Raw genomic sequence first — 13,514 nt, 5'->3', positions numbered from 1 at the left:
ACTCGTAAAAATGGCCTCGTGTGTGATCTCCGAGGGAGGTAAAGATTGAGGACGTGTTACTGGAAATCGCTAAAATCGTTGGTTTACACAACATCCGTGCAGCCTCTCAAATGAACAAGAAGGTGGTTGTGTTCGTTTCCGAGGTGCACATGGTAACCTCTGTTGTGGAACAAGGCCTTGCCGTACACCCCGACCTGTTTCTCCTTATTTCTCCCATTAGACACACCTGCGGTTAAGGTGAACGTATCTAATGCTCCACCTTTCATTTGGAATGATGATTTGTGTAATCACTTGAGTAAGTTCGCTACAATCGTATGAAATATCACAATGGTTCCGATACACTAAGGAAAAGGAGAATTTAAACACGTGATGACTTTTAAAAGGGTACTGTACAGTGTACATGATATTGCCTGAAAACGAGCAAAAGTTAAACGTAGTTTTACATGCAAAAATCAACGGCCATGTGTATAGAATGTATGCCTCGACGGATGTCATGGCGTGTTATCATTGTGGAGTATACGGTCATGTGAAGAACTCCTGTCCCGTTTTGATGAGATCATCAGAAAATCAAGGACAGGAGATTGTAGATCTCCCTCCCCACGTCATGGGGTGGGTGAAAGGGGAGAATCCTCTTCACCACCTGTTCGTGAGCGGGAAGCAACAGACCCTCCCCCCCCACTTACTGGGGGGTGTGAAATGGTAGAACCCTCCACACCACATATTGGTGAGCAGCAAACAGTAGGCCCCTCCTCTCTACCTACTAATGTCCCAGAAGTGGTTGGTCCTTCGACCTCCACTGTGCAGGACTGTACTGATGACGACATGGAGGGGTTCGTGATGGTGTCTTGTAAAAAAGGACAAAAACGTTCGTGTCCTGTCGTCAATGAAACAAAGAAAACACAAAGTAAGATGCTTGTGTCGGATGTGCCGAGCTTGCGGGATGCATCTCTCAAAGAGAATCCCTCTTTGGGACTGCAAATTGAACCGGAACCGATTTTAACTCTGACTAATAAATTTGCACCACTCGCTGAATTGCCTCAGTTGTACGAGTGTGATGTCGACATTGAGAATACTCGTGCCTCTCAGGAGGATGCAAGCGGGGTTTTTGAGAATTTTGTTCTTTGTAGTGATAAAAAGGAATCTGTCACTGAGGTGTGCGCAAAGGTGTGTGTTTGTGATGATGAAGCAGATAAGCTGAAAGTCCCTCAGAGGAAATCTGCAGTCCTACCCTTGTGGAACAAAATGCAAGGGATGGTAAGAAGGAGGCTGCATGTGATAGTGGGCAGCGAAATGGGAATGGAAAGGTCGATGGTTCAAATTCGATGGAGAGTTGTGATTTAGAAATAAGTTTGGAGCAGGAAGAGAATGACAGAGATGATGAGGTTGACTTTGATACTACCTCTCCCTACCCTGTCAGTTAGTGGGTGTTGTGCCCAAGAGGACGATGGAGACACCATGGTAACAGAAGATGAAATTATTAAATTTTTAAATGAAACCTTCAGGAAAAGGCATGTGAGAATTTGGGATTGTTTTCCCGAATCTCCATGCCTTTTTAAAAACTGCAAAAAAATATGATTCATGAACCTCAGCAAGTTATGATTTCAGAACCTCAATTCCAGCGGTTGAGGAAGTGTGCCACTAAGGCCGGAAAAGAACTCCAAGAGTAGTAATAGTCGTAGTTTTTTAAAAAATAAATGAAGGTAGCATCCCTCAACATAAATGGAGGTCGCAGCTGTGTGCGTCGCCTCGAGGTGTTGCAGATGTTTAAGAAAGAAAAAAAATTATATTCTAATATTACAAGAGACACATGCCAACCAATCTTGTGAGGACGAGTGGCGCAGAATTTTTAAAGGTTGCTTTTTTTTCTCCAGTGCCTTTTAGGATGCTAAGGCAGGTGTGGCAATTATTGTGCACCCGAGAGTCCAACCCTCGGAGATTTCTTGTGGGGTGGTTTGTAAAGGATTCTTAATTGCTGTAGAATTGATAAGCAGCAATCAAAAAATTTGTATTATTGATGTGTATTGACCCAGCGACAGCACTGAAAGGATTCTATCCCTTCCAAAGTTAGCAGGTTTTTAGATCCTCGTGGCGGATCTCTAAGTCTTACTCTTGTTGTTGTTCTTGTGGACTTTTTTTGTTTCACAGCCTACAGTTTTCATCGAAACTTCCTGAAACTTGGCATATATATGTAAAAATACCCTGCGCAGACAGTAACCATCTCTGACTTTGAAAATTCCTCTTAGAAAAAAAGTTATGGCGTCAAAATATCTCCGCTAATGGAAATCGCTTAAAAAATTATCTCCGAAACTCGGCAAGCTTTTTGAATTCTATTTGTGGAAATTGAACAGGGCATTAGCAGAGATGAATTACCGTACATATGATACATCACCATGACGTCATATCAATTTTTGACGTCATTCCTATTTTTTGACATTTTTTGTTTCACAACCCAGAGTTTTCATCGGATCTTCATGAAACTTGCCAGGTATATGCAGAAAGCCCACGCGCAGGCAGTAACCATCTCCGATTTTGGAAATTCTTCCTAGAAAAATAGTTGACGTCATAATATCGCCGCTAATGGAAATTGCCGATACCATTATCTCCGAAACTAAGCAAGCTGTTTAAATTTTGTTTGTGGGAATCAAGCCGGGCATTTGCATAGATAATTTATCGCAAACCTGATACATCACAATGACCTTATATTCGTTTTTATGACGTCATCATTAAGAGGACGAGGATCTTAGCTCAGTCGAGCTTGTTTGTGTCATCAGCCGGCAAAAGTTTTTACTCTGAATCTTTCACGAACGTAGTTTTGAACAGGTGTTCAAAACAGGAATACCCAAAACAGGAACACCCAAAACAGGAACAGGAACACCGGCTGGCCAGGTGTTCAACCAGAAGGTGGCAGGAATTTCTAATCTGTTCAGGATACTGGCGATAACTCGCCTACTTTTGTGAAAGACATAGTGCGATCTTTAATGTACACCAAAGACCAGTGCTGCCAGATGGGTCCTCCAGCTTAATCTCATTGTAATGGATGGTGCACACAATGATGCATCACCCTGCGTGCACAAAACCAGGGTGACTGTTTATCGCTAGGTCGAGATTGCAATGCAGGCTAAACTGCTAAGAGGCTGTGAGATATCCTGCCAGCCTGAGTCAACTTATTGCTTTGTATATAGGTATAAAGTAATGTACATCATTAAAATATCGAAATATTTGTCCATTGCCTCATATCAGCCTTGTGATTTTGTTAAAAGACTGTCGATTCCTCCTTAAATCATTGCTGTTCACATAATGCATGAATAAGTCTTCCTGGAGTTTGAAACAACATGTAATTGTGATTCTGGTATGTTTAACTGGGTCTATATTCCTTTAAGCACTTTGCCGTTTTTATAACTGATGCAAATGTATTGTTGTGGAAATGACTCCTCAGGGTTGACATTGCTTTGTGTAGTTTAGATAGCTCCCAAGTTTTTCCCAAGGATCTGAAGTCAGCCACCTTAACCATTAAGCCAACACCAGGCCTTCCCAAGTAAATGTCTTCGAGTAAGTGTAAAATAATTGTAATATTCAATAAGCATCGTAATATGTAATAGATAGACTATGTCCGCGCTCCCTAATGTGTATGTGTCGAAAAAAAAAAACATCTCTGTGGGCTTTTGTTTTATGTCTGCCAGGCCTTTTAGCACAAGTACGAGGTCTGTCTAAAAAGTAACGGGACTGACTTCACAGAGATTTTATTCCAAAAAATATATTGAAATCACAGCTTGTCCCTTTCAAAATAGTTTCCCTCCAGTCTCTCACACTTGTCCATCCTCTTCCTCCACGCTTCGATACACCCCCGGAAGGCTTCTTCTGGAATCCTCCGGAGCTCCGTCGTCACGGCCCATTTGATGGCCTCCACATCAGGAAATCGGGTCCCCTTGATCACCCCCTTGAGCTTGGGGAATAGGAAAAAATCACAAGGGGCCAAGTTTGGCGAATGCGGGGGTTGCTCCAGAGTTGGTACGTTCCTCTCCGCCAGAAACTGTCGGATGCTCAGGGCACTGTGAGCAGGGTAGTCCAGGAGCGGCAAGGGTGAACCTGGTTTTGTCGGATAATGTTTTTTCTCTCTTGTTTCTGGTAGCCTGGGGGTTGCTTATCAAGAATCAGGAGGGTGCCAGCTGATATCGTTTTGGCAAATTTTGACATTAACCCCTTCATGTCCGACACGCCCAAACCGTGGAAACTTGGAAATTTCCTATCGTTCCATGGTATTAATTCACATAAAATGCATCAAATTTGTGAAATCTGATATTTATTCACACAATGCTTAATGATGGATGATATATGGATCACAATAGAAAAAAAATTAACCCTTTCCTGGTCATTGATACTGAGCAATTTTTCACAATTCTATGAGCATAACTTCGAAGACCTGCAGTAAAGAGGAAAGAATAATGTAAAATAACTAAGAAAGACAATAAGATGAAGTTTCAAGCTACTTTTGTCAAGGCCCAGAAATCTAGCATCTGTATGCATTGTGTATTTCAAAATGTCTCACTTTAAAAGCCCCAGAAGTGAGCACATGACCAAAACATGGTTACAAACACTTACTGGCAGATTGCTGGCATGTGGAGAACTGACATTCCGAGTTTAATGACACCTCAATGGTTAGTTCAGGTCACTGTGGTCCTCGAGCATCCTACACTGAAACATGCACAAAACATGATGCAAGGTAAGCCTTTATCCCGACAACTGCATCACTTGGAGCTACAAGGGGGTTCGCTTTTACAGCCGCATCTGATCATTTCCAATATGAAATCAGGGGCAGGTTTAGTGTTGTCCGGTAGAGCAGTTGGGCAAAGTGATTTGTTAGTTATGTCCCTCTTCCATCCAAAGTCTTCTGGGTTCAGTGGTGGAGGGTTAGAACAAGGATTTCGCCATAGAATTGTCTGGAAATGGGCCCTCTTAACATTTTCAATGAATGCTTCTCTTGGTGGAAGAGCAGCCAAGTTAGGGGAAGACGAATGACCCTTCCCATTCTTTTTACCCCATACAAGCAGCCTTGTGTTGGACATGTCTGTGCTGTCCTTCATGCCATAGCAAGCTGAAACGAAGCGAGTGGCTTGATCAATGACTTGTTGAATTGGACCATAAACATTTCCTATGGCTGATAAGTCATGTCCATCACCTTTCAGGATATTGACTACTTTGCCCTTTCCAAGACCTAGGTAACACGCCACTGTGTCACATCCTGGTATAGCATGGGCAGCTAACAGGTTCTTCACAACTGTCTGGTGCCTCGCCAATGTCGATTTGATGTCAACAATTGCCCTTTCCTTGCTTGGAGATTCCATAGTCATTTGCACTTCCATCCCCGCCATTTGGTAGTGATGTAGTAGCAATACAAAGACGTCTGTATCATCCGAAATCACAGAGATCTGGCGGGCCAGTCCGACACAGTGCAGGACTTGTTGAATAATTATGATATCGGCCTCTTCATGATGAGTCTCTAGATCGAACCGGCTCCTCTTTTCTTCCATGCTGACTTCAATAGGGCAAGGGTCCTCTCCTGTCACAACCAACTTGTGCCTTTGTGTACTCTTCTGATGGAAAAGCCTGTCTTGGATAAGTTCGTCGCATATGAGCTGGATGAGTTTTTTTCTTGTTTTCAACAGAAGACAAGATGACCTTTTGAGCTGGCAGTTTTGTAGTCCGATGGAGTTGATGTTTTCTACTGACCCTTGTCTCCCTGCCATCTCACGTGGTAGACTTAATACTGTATTCATGGTACCTATCAAAGATGAGGTAGACATCACTGTTGGTCAGGTAGGAAGTTAAATGACTTGACGTTTTCAATGAAATCAGCTACTGTACCATCTGCTGGCCAATGTATGGTCCATAAAAGGGCTGACCCATCTATGATAGTGATATCTGCATCACCAGTGTTCCTCCGAGAAACTTCAACTTGCAGCAACTTCTTCAGTTTGGACTTGGTTTTAGCAATCCGCAATTTAGTTAGGGAATTTTAGCAAATTGTATTGACCATCTGTGAAAAAATTGCTTACCAAAAAATTTATTCACTAACATTCATCTAGGTGTCTACTAACACCTATCAATTAGTGCAAACCCAAATCCTTGTGGAAAATTCTGGGGAGCCAATCAAAGTTCGGGTGCTCAGAGGGCCTGTGCGAAAAAATCGGAAAATTAACTTTTGCCAATATTGACTTGTGGGATGTCTAACTAGGGGTTTTTTTGGGGTGCTGAATTTATTCCAACCATTATTTTTGATAGAAAAACAATCCTTGATCATATAAAATGTATTTTATTGGCATTTTTAACAGAACTGTGCTCAATGGAAATGTTGCTTCGTCAGCTTTTACAACCTTATTCATCATACTCCCCAGTATCTTCCTCACTCCTCTTGTCATCCAGCTGGTTTATGTTTAGGCAAGCGCTACCATGACAGATGCCGCAAGCAGAAATACACTTGACTCCTTGCTTTTTACAGCAGCACCGAAGTGAGCTGCAGTCCCCCGCACAGTTGCAGCTGGCAAACGTCAGGAAGTAGTCTGGTGCATTGGGGTCTGTAGAAGGGACTGGTGCATATCCTTGCTCAGTGAGTTGCCATCCATATTCCCGGGCATCAAACGACGGACTTTGCAGCATCAGCCAGTCTCTAGTCTGGAGGTAAGCTCAGAGAGAGTGCTGTGCTGCAGCTCCTGTTGTCGGGGGGAGTTTCTCAGGTTTTATGCTCCCAGTAGCAGCTCGCTTGCTGAAGATGTCGAATCTCACGTCTTCCGAGTCTTTGGAGGATTTCCCATAGAACATGAAGCATGAAAAGATCACAGCCTGCTTTAATGATATCACCTTTCTCAGCTCGGATGTCCATAAACACGTCCATTGCCCTCTCTGCTTCATCAGTCTTGCAGAGCTTGCTTAGCAAAGTTGGTTTGCTAAACCCAAAAATTGCAGACACTGTATCGCAGCCAGAGAAGCTGTGCAAGAAGACGAGATACCTCCGGTATATCTCTGGGAGGGCCTCCCGGATCTTTCCGACATCGTAAGGTGTTTCTTTGGCTGTCGTGAGGAAGATCGGGTGGTCTGCAACATGATGAATCAGAATAACCTGGACGTCTGTGTCCTCAGCCCTCACCTCGACAGGGGACTCTCTTGCCTCATCTCGAGCTGTGCGGACGACGGAGGTGTCGGTATCATCAGAGCATTGCTGTACAATGATTCCATTCCTACAAAATGTCTCAGCAAGGAGTAGAACGAGCTGGGCTTTGTTGTTCTTGTTATCGAGGAACTTTTCTCTTGCAATGATGATTTTGAGATCCAGACGAATCTGAATGTCACAGCATGCATTCTTTGTTCGTCTCAAGTGGTCATGGTCCTTGGTGGAGCTGCCGTATCCGTCAAAGACCACCGTTATCCGGAGGCGATTGCTCCCCATGGACTTCACAAACCGGAAGTAGCTCTCGGCAACATCCTTCCAAGTAAGGTTAGCCTCACACTTGACATTGTGCAGGAGCCACCCACCATCAACCACAAGGCTTGTGCAGGGGGGTTGTTCGACAGGTGCCACACATGCCTTCAGGGACCTTGCTAGGGCAGCCTTGTCTGGCTTTCGCAACTTTTGATTTTTGTCAAACAGAGACATCGGTTTTGGCGTCAACTCAAAGCGCAGAGCTTCTTTGGTCTTGACTTCACGCTCACTGATGACAATGAGGCGGTTGAATAGCTTCAGTGAGTCAATGACCAGCTTCTTGCTATTGACTTTGGGTCCAGATCTGAGGCTTGCAAGTGATTTGACCTTGTGTTTGGTTACCATTGCATCCACAAATGTTTTCCCATCCATCTTAGCCTATATGGCTCTGCCAACTTCTGCTTGATCAGCGTTGACTTGGTCTTCGGGAGTGCTGCTGAACCCAGTTGAGAAGGACACCAGAGTCTTCTTGTCCCGTGTGGCATCGAAAGGGTTGACCTCCTCCAACCACCCAACTATGGTGTTGACAGCATCGTTATCTCTCTTCATTTGGGCTCTTTTAATGTCGGTGTGGACAGGTACCCCACATTTGACCATGCTTCTTTCTTGCTCTTGGTGAATGAACGAGAAGTGGTTCAGAGTCTGAACCCAACACTTATGAGAAGACTCATTCCGAAAGCGGCCTATGTTTAGACCACCGGAGGATTTTGCCTCACGCATGAGTGTGGTTTCTAATGTGATGTCGGTCCATGTGCTGGACCATTCATGGTCTGAGAACCTGACTACATGGCTGCCGTACAAAGTGAACTTGGATAGAGCTTCCTCGAATATGGGACTCTCCTGTCACTGATGCATCAGCTGTACATACAGCCTTGCTCCCTTTGCGTACTGATGGTGGCCCGCTGCTGCAAAGGTATTGAGCATTCCAATGATGCAGCTGAGATGACCTGTGTGGTCTGGGACACGCTCACTCCTGATGAATACCTTGATGAAGTCGATTCTGCCATAGTACCAGACCCAGAGTGCTGGTGTCCTTCCTCCTTCAGCTAAGATCTTCAATCTCTCTGCCATTCTGTCCTCGAAGACAGTCACTATCCTTGGTGCATATGTTGGATTAGAGTAATTTTGATTACCTGTTGTCTCATCTTTTGCAGTCCTGATGAAGTCCTCCATGTCTTCCTACTTCTGCTCACTGAAGACACCTCTCAGCACTAACTTGGCAATTCCTGCAGATGCAAGAAGGTGAAACCGAATGGCCTTGGCATAAGCCCCGCCTGAGAGGATGTGTTCTGCTGTGGTGCTGCCTGGATAAACTAGCTGTATGACCTCTTGCAGTCCAGAGTCAAAAATGTTGTATGCTGGTTTCAGCACAATTTGAACAATCTGAATCAGTTGAGCCAAATTACCACAAAACACAGTCTGAGATATCTAAAAATGTATCATATCAATATTTTATGGCCAGGGATTCATTTTTCCTCAAATCTAAAGGTTGGAATCAATTCAGCACCCCAAAAAACCCCTAGTTAGACATCCCACAAGTCAATATTGGCAAAAGTTAATTTTTCCGATTTTTTTTTTTTTTTTTCGCACAGGCCCTCTGAGCACCCGAACTTTGATTGGCTCCCCATAATTTTCCACAAGGAATTGGGTTTGCACTAATTGATAGGTGTTAGTAGACACCTAGATGAATACGTTAGTGAAGAAATTTTTTGGTAAGCAATTTTTTCACAGATGGTCAATACAATTTGCTAAAATTCCCGAGCTTCAAGGGATATCATCTGGCACCCCCCTCCCCCCCACCGATTCATGATAAGCAAGCCCTAGACTACTAGAAACAAGAGAGAAAAAAAAACTTAATCCGACAAAACCAGGTTCACAAATTTGGGGGTTTGGCTCCCGGACTAGGGGCTTTGTCATGGTGGAACACCCAGGCGGTTCTCCCACAGAATCCTCCTCTTGTCCCGGACTGATCTCATGAGGCGCCGGAGGATCTCCTTGTACACATATTGAACATATTGATTCGCTGTTTCACCCTGTTGTAGAAACTCTATGCCCTTGATGTCAAAAAACACGATGAGCATCACCTTGACCTTCGACTTCAACATCCTTGCTTTCTTTGGTCTTGGTGATGCCGGACTTTTCCACTGACAACTCTACTGTTTGGTCTCGGGATCGTATTCGAATATACACTATTCATCGCCAGTAATGGCTCTCCTGAGCAGGTCTGGATCGTCCTCGAGGCGCTCGATAATGTCTTGACAGACAGTGACTCTGCTGTTTCTGGTCCTCGGACAACAGCTTGGGGACCATCTTTGCGCACACCTTGTACATTACGAGATTTTCAGTGATTATGCTCTAGACAGTGTCCTCATTGATGGAAAGTTCCTCAGCAATCATCCGCACCGCGAGTCGACGATCTGCGTGCACCATCTGCTTCACGCTCGATGTTGTCCGCCGTTCTGCTCGTTGAAGGTGTTCCAGACTGTGGATCGTCTTCAACCTCCTCCCGTCCCTCTTTGAAACCCTTGCGCCATTCAAATGCACGTGTACGTGACTGTTTCTTCCCCATAGACTTGCTGCAGCATTGCGAAGGATTCGGAAGGTGTTTTTTCAAGCTTGGCAAGAAACTTCAGATTGGCTCTCTGCTCACGACTCGTAACGTGACAACTCAGACGAGACAACGTGTAAAGCACGACCTGTAAAAAAAAGTCACACACTGAGTGCAGTCAACCATCACCAATCATATATATATATATATATATATATATATATATATATATATATATATATATATATATATATATATATATATATATATGTATGTATGTATGTATGTATATATATATATATATATATATATATATATATGTATATATATATATATATATATATATGTATGTGTGTATATATATATATATATATATATATATATATATATATATGTATGTGTGTATATATATATATATATGTATATATATATATATATATATATATATATATATATATATATATATATATATATATATATATATATATATATATATATATATTTATATATATATGTATATATATATATATATATATATATATATATATATATATATATATATATATATATATATATATATATATATATATATACACATGTTGCGAAAGACTGTGACGCAACCCATTCATTCAAGTTGTGTAAGTGGAGCACACAGCAGGCTCAGTCCCGTTACTTTTTAGATGGACCTCGTATAGGTGGGAAATGTCACTGCGCCTGTGCAACAACACTCAGGGAGGCCATCCCGAGGTGACAAGTAAGGGGGGGAGGTCCTCCACCCATCAAATGGTACCCCTGGCAATGGTAAGTGAGAGGGGATGGGAATGGCACATCATGGGTGACATCGAAAACTGTAAAGAAAATTAGAAAACCCACTCTGTGGAAGTACCTCCTCTGCAGCTGTCCTCTGCCAGGCAGCTCACTGGATGATGGGATTGGGGCAAATCCTTTGGGAGCCCCACTCTTAGATGATAGTAAAACCATGGGGTAACCTTCCCGGGTTAGATTGCAGTTGTGTGTGTCGGAGTGGTGATGAGGTGTCGTATACCAGACGGTGGTCTCCTTTGGTTATCCTGAGGCGGTCCCTTCGGCTGGGTGTCTGGAATGTCCTATCACTAAGAGAGGATGATCACCTCTCTGTTATCATCTGAGCTCAAGCATTTGAACATTGGCATTCCAGCACACTTTGAGGTTTGGAGACGGATAGTGGTGAGATCATGGCGGATGGTTGCACCTGCTATTGGTCTGGTTGCTCTGATAGTTACTATGCCCAAGCAGTTGCTGCAGCTGTGCCCACTAAGCTGATTCCAATGGTAATTGAGGTAACACTGGTCAACGAGCGTATTATGAGACTCAGGGTTAGTTTCTCTGGTCTCTGTATGTGCTCCAACTGAGGCGAGTGATCTCACCATGAAGGACGCATTCTATGCCACGCTCAAATCTGTGGTTGATCAGTTGCCCAGGCGAGATACTCTTCTCGTCTTGGGGAATTTCATTGCATCGAATGGAACTGATAGGGATGGTTACGAGACACGTGTTGGTCCCCATTGGTCTGGAACTGTGAGCCAGAATAGCACTAAGTTCCTTGGCTTTGAAAGAATCTATGGACTTAGGGTGGCTGGTTCATGGTTTCAGCACACACAGGCTCATCACTGGACTTAGTATTCCAACACTGGTGGTGTGGCAAAGGAGATTGACCGTGTGCTCGTTGATGGTTGCTGGAGGATGATCCAGAACTGCAGGGTCTACCGGAGTGCTCAGTTCCTCAATACCGACCGCAGGCTTGTGGTAGCAACTCTGAAGTTACAGCTTAAATCTGGGAGAATGGTACCATCCCAACCTTGGTTGGATGTTGGCAAGCTCAAGGATGAGAGAGCAGCTGAGGAGTTTGCGAACAGGCTGAGTGGGGATTTGGGGAGTCTGAGTACTTTGGCAAATCCTGAAGAGTTGGGGAGTGCCTTCAAGACCACCATTCTTGATGTTGCCGGTGGATGTCTTGGAACTCACTGTGGGGCGAAGAATAATTTTGGCTCAAGGGACACTGGATACCATTGACCAGAGTTGGAGGGCCAGTCTTGATGGCAGAGCTGAGCTGTTCAGGGAGTTGAAGCATAAAACTGTACGTACGCTGAGGGTGGACAAGGAGTCCTATGTGCGAGGAATCTGTGAGGGAGTAAAGCACCACCTGTGGTCAAGTGATTCTCATCCTGCTTACAGGAGAATTTGCGCATTGTGTTCATCCAAGCCCGTCCCTTGGTGCACTGCAGTTAGCGTGGAGGGTGGAGAGCTCTTGACAGCGGAGTCTGAAGTGAAGGCCTGCTGGGCTGGTTACTTTCAGCGGCTGTACAAGGCTGATCCACATGCTGTTGAGTTGGATGTCAAGGATGTTACGATCCCTTTTTCTGACCCTCTAATCAACTGTGGTCCACCTTCATTTGTGGAAACGCAGGCTGTGTTGAACCAGTTTTAATTGGGTAAAGCTCCTGGGATCTGTGGCATCCATGCTGAACTTCTCAAGGCTGGTGGAAAAGCTGCACTCATGTCATTGCATGCAGTTCTGTGCTCTACCTGGAACACAGGCATCATCCCAACTGACTGGAAGAGGGGCCTTGTTGTCCCTCTCTGGAAAGGGAAGGGTGATCGCCAGGACTGCAACATCTACCGACGGATAATGCTGCTCTCAGTGCCGTGCAAGGTCTTTGCTCAGAGAATTATTGATTGGGTTCACCACCATCTGCTTCACAACCAGTGCCGAGAGCAGTCAGACTTTACACCAAAGAGGACAACGATTGAACGTATCCTTACCCTTCGGGTCCTCACCGAGCGCAGACGAAAGTTTTGGCAGGGGCTGCTTACATTGTATGTTGATCTCTGCAAAGCATTCGATTCACGGTCTCGGGATGCCCTTTGGAGGATTCTTAGTTTTTGTGGGGTGGCACCAAAACTGATCAATCTGATGTCTGAACTACACTCTGGTACTGAGAGTGCTGTGAGATGTGGTGATACCATCTCTGACTTATTTCCAGTTGTTACTGGAGTTCTTCAGGGGTGTATACTGGCCCCTACACTTTTCAGCATGGTATGGACTAGATTCTGGGGTGGATGTCTGAGAGATGAAGCTGCGATGCGTTGTTTGCGAATGTCAAGATCTCTGACCTTGATTTTGCAGATGATGCAGTCATCTTTGCGGAGACTCTGGAGATCCTTTTGGGGGCCCTCGAGGTGCTGAATGAGGAGTCGGAGTCGCTGGGATTACGGGTTTCCTGCGTCAAAACGAAGATCCAGGCTTTAAATGACATATTGGATGCTGCTATCTTGTCTGTATCTGTCTGTAGTGAGGATGTTGATTTCATTGAGAGATTCACTTATCTTGGCAGTGATATTCATGTCTCTTCTGGCTGTGAGCCAGAACTCGATAGACATCTGGGTCCGGCCTGGAGAGTCTTGGATTCACTGGCTCCTGGGGTGTGGTGCTGTCGTTATCTGTGCAGGAAG

General features: G+C 44.3%; 1 protein-coding gene and 1 pseudogene across 3 annotated transcripts in view; one reads left to right on the top strand and one right to left on the bottom strand.

Annotated features, from left to right (window-relative positions):
- LOC147028267 (ankyrin repeat domain-containing protein 13D-like) overlaps nt 1–13,514 on the top strand; it is a 110,352-nt gene that overhangs the window by 13,395 nt on the left and 83,443 nt on the right. Inside the window, exon 1 of one of the 3 annotated variants that reach the window (XM_085878520.1) lies at nt 786–904. The exons of the other annotated variants lie outside the window; for them this stretch is intronic. Coding sequence (XP_085734646.1) covers nt 884–904 — 21 coding nt within the window. The 5' untranslated portion in view covers nt 786–883. Of the gene's footprint in view, nt 1–785; nt 905–13,514 lie in introns of those variants that run through there. 3 annotated transcript variants of the gene reach the window in all.
- On the bottom strand, nt 6,373–8,666 carry LOC147028268 (uncharacterized; annotated as a pseudogene).

Source organism: Eptatretus burgeri, chromosome 4 (assembly GCF_056783735.1).
Source record: "Eptatretus burgeri isolate ZD-2024b chromosome 4, Ebu_testis_v1, whole genome shotgun sequence".
Taxonomy (NCBI): Eukaryota; Metazoa; Chordata; class Myxini; order Myxiniformes; family Myxinidae; genus Eptatretus; species Eptatretus burgeri.
This window is presented reverse-complemented; position numbering and strand designations above follow the sequence as displayed.